The 6,294-nt window shown below is 35.9% G+C and overlaps 1 protein-coding gene across 1 annotated transcript; it reads right to left on the bottom strand.

Annotated features, from left to right (window-relative positions):
• Positions 1 to 392: 392 nt before the first annotated feature.
• On the bottom strand, positions 393 to 4,848 carry LOC129886409 (phosphatidylinositol 4-phosphate 5-kinase 6-like). The gene is made up of 8 exons (XM_055961083.1): positions 3,197 to 4,848; positions 2,551 to 2,718; positions 2,103 to 2,268; positions 1,636 to 1,752; positions 1,318 to 1,511; positions 936 to 1,081; positions 780 to 858; positions 393 to 681 (listed from the first exon to the last, which is right to left on the bottom strand). The coding sequence occupies exons 1-8, from the start codon at positions 4,375 to 4,377 to the stop codon at positions 393 to 395; spliced, it is 2,340 nt and encodes a 779-aa protein (XP_055817058.1). The 5' UTR covers positions 4,378 to 4,848.
• Between the last annotated feature and the right edge of the window lie 1,446 nt (positions 4,849 to 6,294).

The raw sequence follows: 6,294 nt of genomic DNA, 5'->3' as shown, positions 1-6,294 counted from the left end.
TCTGGATCAAAAAATTGGTTTGCAAGAAAAATCCACCCTACCTCAGCTTCACCCTTCTATTTTCATGTACAATTGGGTCAGGCAGGCTTAAAAATTACATGGCTGGACATTTACTCACAAAACTAATCTATGCCTTTCTGAGTTATGGATTATATGCCTGTAACTATATAGAAAATAAAGGAAAAGGAAAGTTCAGTGGCCTTCTTTTCCCATGGCTGCCTGTCTTGATGAGGCACATAGCCAGAACCGCTCGTTCCAGGAGCAAGTGTCCAAGCTTTCATGACCATATAGTTCTCATTACTGTTGTGTGGTTAGCATGGTTACCTCAGCGAATACCGTGGAAGGCCAACTAGCTGGGAGTGAAAAACCCTGTGTCATGATTTTCTGAAATTTCAGGTGTCTTCTGCAAAAACTTTTAATATGAAGTCCCGAAAACGTTTTGAGTACTGCTTGGGATCAACTGCGGAGATTGAGGTTGGATCATATTGGAATGCTTTATATGCATGTTCCAGCTTCTTGCTTATGTCATAATTCTGTAGTATATCGATTATACCAAAGAATAAGATGACATCATAATACTGCCCTGTGGGCTCTCCCACTAGCTGTGCCTCGAAATCGCTTCTTCTCATTGTTAATTCAGCCTTTGCTGGCATGTTGATACCCAATCTAATGGAAGCCCACCTGCCAACACTCAAGGGAGAAAAATAGGTTGTCCAGTCAAAATCCATTCAAGTTAGCAGAAAAAAATGACACATGATATCCTCATGAATGTGGTTTACCCCGAAGGATCAAAGAGAAGATCCATGTCAGCCCTGGAAATTTGAGGAGTTGATACATCACCACTTTGGTCTGCATTAGCTGAAACAAAAGAAGAAATGAAAATCCTTCTTCATATAGCATTCCAAGAAGAAACGAGTGTGGAGAGACATGTATACCAGTAGGAGTCCGAACTCCAGAATTACGCGTCTCAGTTGTGACTGGTTCACCGGAACCTGAAACTTCTCGAAAGTGAACTCCAACCAAAAGACTGTAGTCCATGATTCTCTCCTGTTCAAGGAAATCACAGTCGCGGTCCACTTGCCTGTGCAATAGAAAGTTCAGCATACTTTGAAAAAGGAGCAAAACTGAAGGTAAAATTTGGAGTGCAGTTTTACACTGGCTTAGGCTACAAAGGCTACATGTCTTTGACTATACTGAGCTTTTTAACGTTGGAACACCAAGCATAAAGCTGTACTGGGAGATTCACGCATGTGATATCATCATTGTAGCAAAAATCATGCTTTTAAATAACAGAGAAAGCGGGAAAAAAGAACTCACCTGCAGAACTCTTGGAACCAAACTTTCTGCAGCCTGAATAAGAAATTGAGATCCAGGTCCTTGAGGGTAGTAGTGGAGTCAATTTGGGATTCAGATTTCTCAGTGACACGGCCATGGGAAGAACCTTTCAAGTCAAAACGTCTGTGAATGGCATACTCAGTACAGAACAAGTTCCCCATTATGACAAAGCGAACCTGCTCATCAGTTGTTATCAAGGGGAAATCGATTTAAAAAAAAGGACAGACATACTCGATGCAACAAAAGCATGAACTTGTCAAATACTGTACTAGAAGACATTGTTCTAGTTGTCTAATATACCTTCTTCTGAGCAGGTCCAGTCATCTTCACACAATGAAGGCCAAAAAATTTAGTAACTAGAGTGTTCTCAAATGCTCGAACATGATTGTAATAAGCTGGAAGCATTCCTAAAAGAACCTGCAGTTGTGTGAATGAAGCCCCATTAAATTGTATAAATGTTTGCGTAAACTGTGAAAATATGTGATATGATTCCACCATGTTTCGCAAAAGTTTATTGGCTAGATTGATTACTTGAAAGACATCAAGTGGAAAGGCTTATCAATGATACTGAGCAAGTAATATATATTATGTCTGGAGAGAAGAACCGTAGATTGTCCCAGGTAGTACATAAATCTTTGATTATAGGTAAATTGGGAAATTTTAGTTTCATATTCTATAAAAGTATTCAGTATAAAGGTGAAAGGAGAAAAAGATTCAGACTGCAAAGGTTTTTATGCAAACAATCAACAAGCAGAATTGTAACTTACTTTTACTTCTGCCTTCTTTAAGGTCTTTATCATGTACTTGTCATCATTGGTCAAGTAAAAAAAGCTTCCACTTTTTCCCGGGGATGAGAGCTCTCGAAGTGCATCATTTCCACATATAGATATCATGTAATCAGCTGGATCCACTTTAAACAGTTTCCTAAGGGTCCTGAAAACATAGCTATATTTTCAGACTAAGTTCAACTGATGTTAGTATGCTGAAATGTTCTCAACACTATTCTGATCTATGAATTAATAAAGGAGTGAGTTTAGATGTCTCAATAAAGGTGCATGTGCACTACAATTGAACTGCAATGTTTGCACCATGTACCAGCAACAACCGATTAAGCTGAGCAGTATTCAAACTCCGCTTCAGTTATGCATTTGAATTAACACATATGGGGCATTTAAAATAGTCCATTTATTTCAGAGTTTAGTGTATCAACTCTACCTGAAAACTAATGGGCAGTAATCCTTCCATTTGAACTCACACGACTGGTGTGGAGGAGTATGCTTGGATCCTTCTGTAGGAAACTTTGTCCATATCTTTTCTTTCGTGTCAAAAGCTGTAGCTCTAAGATCAAGGGATGTAGCTGGAGCAGGCCTTCCTACAGAATGTCTGTGATGGCACCATAAATGAGCTACAAGCAGCAAGATATTGAAAAGGATATAAAGATCTAAAAGCACTGCAAGTTGTCCTTAGATATATATGGAAAGACTCCTTGCTACCAATATAATGTAAGGTAAAGATCCAAAAAAGGAATTCGTGTGTATAATAGTTTAAAACCATCAATAGAGATTTAACCAACTTGATCTTTTATTCCTTATGATCTATATAAGCAAAATAAACAGGTGGGCTTCTAACACACTTTAAGTTCTTTTATTTCTACCTCCACTAGATTTAGCAACTAAGGATAGAAAGAGGAGGGGAGAAAGTGTTTCCACTTCTTCTGTGTCAAAGATTATATGCTGTATTTTCCCAAATATAATGAAGATAGGATTAAGAGCCACAAGAAAAAGACAAGAACAACAGTGGTTGGTTATCAATAAAATCAACAACTTCAGACAAAAAAGATTTATTCAATTCAAATGGATACCTTATTCCCAGCTGCAAATTAAGCATGAGGTCATAGTTTTTATGCCCTTTCGATATTGTTGTTCCTGGCTTCTTGTTTGGTTGAATTTTGATGCAATGTGGTTGAAATCCTCTTGAATTATCTACCTCATCAGTTTGAATGCTTCTCGATTCTTCACTTGACTCTCTTGGTTGTTCTGAATATACACTATTTGAACCTGCATCAGTTTCTGACCCCCAACAGTAGCCATCTCCATTGCTTAACCTCCCATCCACAGAATTTCGTTTAGGCCTTGCATTATTTGCTTTTGGAGTCTTTGCTATTGGCAACTTCTGCAGAAATTCCCCTTCACATGGCCAAGTAGCCATCTTTTGTGAAGGGTACACTGATATTCTTTCACCTGGACTAATCAGACATCCTAGTAGATCATTTGAATACACATCCTGAGGATCCCAATCGAAAGTACCTGTTCGTGAACTTGAAGGATAATAAGTCCCACTCTGCTCCCTAGAATCCTTACTCCAAATACCAACATAAAAACTCCCATCTGCCCATCGAAACGTGCCATTCCCTTTAGGAAATCCATCTTCCCAAGAACCATCATACCTATTCCCACTAGCCCAAATCATTGTACCATTACCATTCATCTTCCCATTTCTCCACTGTCCAATATATTGATTCCCATTGATCCATTGATATCTCCCTTGCCCATCTGGCTGCCCACGACGCCAATCTCCTTCATAATGATCTCCATTCACATAATCCCTTGTTCCTTTACCATGTTTCATATTGATCACCCAAGAACCTCTATACGTATCATTCGAGTACCCTGTATAAGTCCCTTCACCATCCATATAACCATTCTTGAACTTGCCTTCATAGGTTGCACCAGAAGGCCAACTGAACTTTCCCTTTCCCATTGTCTTCCCTTTAACCCAATCACCAACATACATACAACCATCTGACCACAAATACTTCCCCTGGCCATTGGGGCAATTATCGCTCCATTTCCCCGTATATATATCCCCATTGTTCAATATTTTCTCTGCATAATAAACCTCACCAGGGGCATCAAGGTCATCATCAACATGTGCCACTGACATTGTTGCAAAAATGATGTTTTTGGCTCTTTTCTTTGCAGTTGCTTTCTTTACTGTGAACTCCCTACAGGCCTTCAAAATGCCACTAAATTCTTTGCTCATCTCTCAACAATAATCCCTTTTTTTTAATTCTCCTTTCCTTTCCCTTTTGAATACACCAATAAACCCCTTCCTTCCTCCTTATCCCAAATCAATCTTCATTTGAATCACCAATGTGAGCTTCACATGAACATCAACAATCATTTCTATAACTACCCAAGATCAAAAAACACAAAAAAATCCAATCTTTGTTGTTATATTATGTTTTAGGCTCATTTCTTGAGAAGGGTCTGGAATTTCTTTGGTTTCTGATATGCCAAATTGATAGGGTAGCTGCTGTGTTGGAAAAAATAAAAAAAGAGGGTGGGTTTGCAAATTAACATGAACAATAAGAAACAATTTTTTCTCTTTGTTTCTTAGATGGATTTACTGAACTGGATTGTCTTTTTGTACCCTTTTTCAGCTTTTCAGGAATTTGGTGTATTGGGAATACTTTGAAACAGAAGTTGTTAGGTTGATGGAATAGCAAAAGAGCAGAACAAATCAATGACTGGTTTTTTATTTAGTTAAAGCTCTTTTCTTTTTTTCTTTTTATGTGTTTAAATTAAAAGGAAGAAAAAAAAAAGGAAAATTAATATCTTTCCCTATTCTTTTACCTTTTCCTAAATAAAAAAAAATTAAATTTATTTTGTAATTTTGTGATTGGATGTGAATTTTCAACTTGTCAACTAAAGGTTCAACAGCAGGTATTCTTTGTCTCCGAATTTGGCTCCTAAATCCACTAAAACACCTGACAATTGGATGGATGAAAGACATGTTAGGCATTATGTTACCCAATTTTTTTTTGGTGTTTTAATTAGGGCTTTGGGACCCCACATATAATACCCCATAGATAATATTTAAGATTTTGGTGTAAAATTTATACAAAATAAGAGCCCGTTTGGATTGGCTTTAAGTAGGTCAAAACCAACTTAAAGTCCCTTTTCAGTTTTTGGACGTGTTTGCCTAATGCTGACTTTAAGCCAGAAAGTTCTTAAAGTCAGTCAAAAATGAAAAGTTAGGATTCCTAACTTTTTTTTTCAAAGTGCTTAAAGTCATTTTCTTTGACCATGGAAATTACTTTTATATCCCTTATATCTTAACTAAATTCCCAAACTACCTTTTTTTATTCTTTTAACCCTAAAATTCACATCATAGGCACTTTTATCCAAACACTCAACTGCTTATTTATAAAAATAACTTTCAGCACTTCAAAATTCTAAAAGCACTTCATACGTAAAAGTTACTTTTTTTAAACCCATCCAAACGGGCTCTAAATAGTGTTAGTAAGTAATTTTTTGTTTTAATTTGTTTGTTGTATTTTTTTAAATTTATTTTTTAAAAAATAATAATAATTTAATCTTAATTTTTCATATGACGTATTTAAAATTATAAAATTAAATAATAATTTACTTGAAGTTCAAAAATTAAGATTAAATATTTGCATATACACATGACAACAACTGACAAAATAAGTTTGTTTTTTTTACAGATATTCTAACCAAATAAGTATTCAAAATAATATTTACGCCCAAATGGAACCTAAACACTATTGCAGCTTCCTAGTGCATGTTAATCTTAGGAGGCGAGGGTGGACACAAATCTTTCTGCTATTTTGGGTGAGATAAAAGGTTATTTTCGATAAATCTTTGACTACAAAAAGAATTTTCAAATCCTAGAGCATGTTAAATATGTATAAAGATTGCCTTTTCAAACTCAGATCTGTTTCTCTTTCTGGTTTTTGAACCTGAAACTCTTACTAATTTGAAACTTAGGCTGCAACTATTAGATGTTATGTGGTTACATGAAAATATCAAGAAATTTAATTAATTAAGATTAAGAATCTAATTCAACCTACGTCAATTCATAAATAAGTTAGTTTTATATTTGACTTTAAGAATGAAAATATATAGTATATTACTAGTAGATAACAACAGAACT

Source organism: Solanum dulcamara, chromosome 4 (genome assembly GCF_947179165.1).
Source record: "Solanum dulcamara chromosome 4, daSolDulc1.2, whole genome shotgun sequence".
Taxonomy (NCBI): Eukaryota; Viridiplantae; Streptophyta; class Magnoliopsida; order Solanales; family Solanaceae; genus Solanum; species Solanum dulcamara.
The sequence above is the reverse complement of the archived record's forward strand: the minus strand, read 5'-3'. Positions and strand labels throughout refer to the sequence as shown.

Bases quoted from the DNA above. Each gene is read 5' to 3' on its own strand.
- LOC129886409 (XM_055961083.1), bottom strand. From the start codon at position 4,377: ATGAGCAAAGAATTTAGTGGCATTTTGAAGGCCTGTAGGGAGTTCACA. The intron at 2,719-3,196 runs GTATCCATTTGA...GTGCCATCACAG, and splicing joins AATTTGCAGCTGGGAATAAG to ACATTCTGTAGGAAGGCCTG. The intron at 1,082-1,317 runs GTGAGTTCTTTT...TCTATTGCACAG, and splicing joins TGGTTCCAAGAGTTCTGCAG to GCAAGTGGACCGCGACTGTG.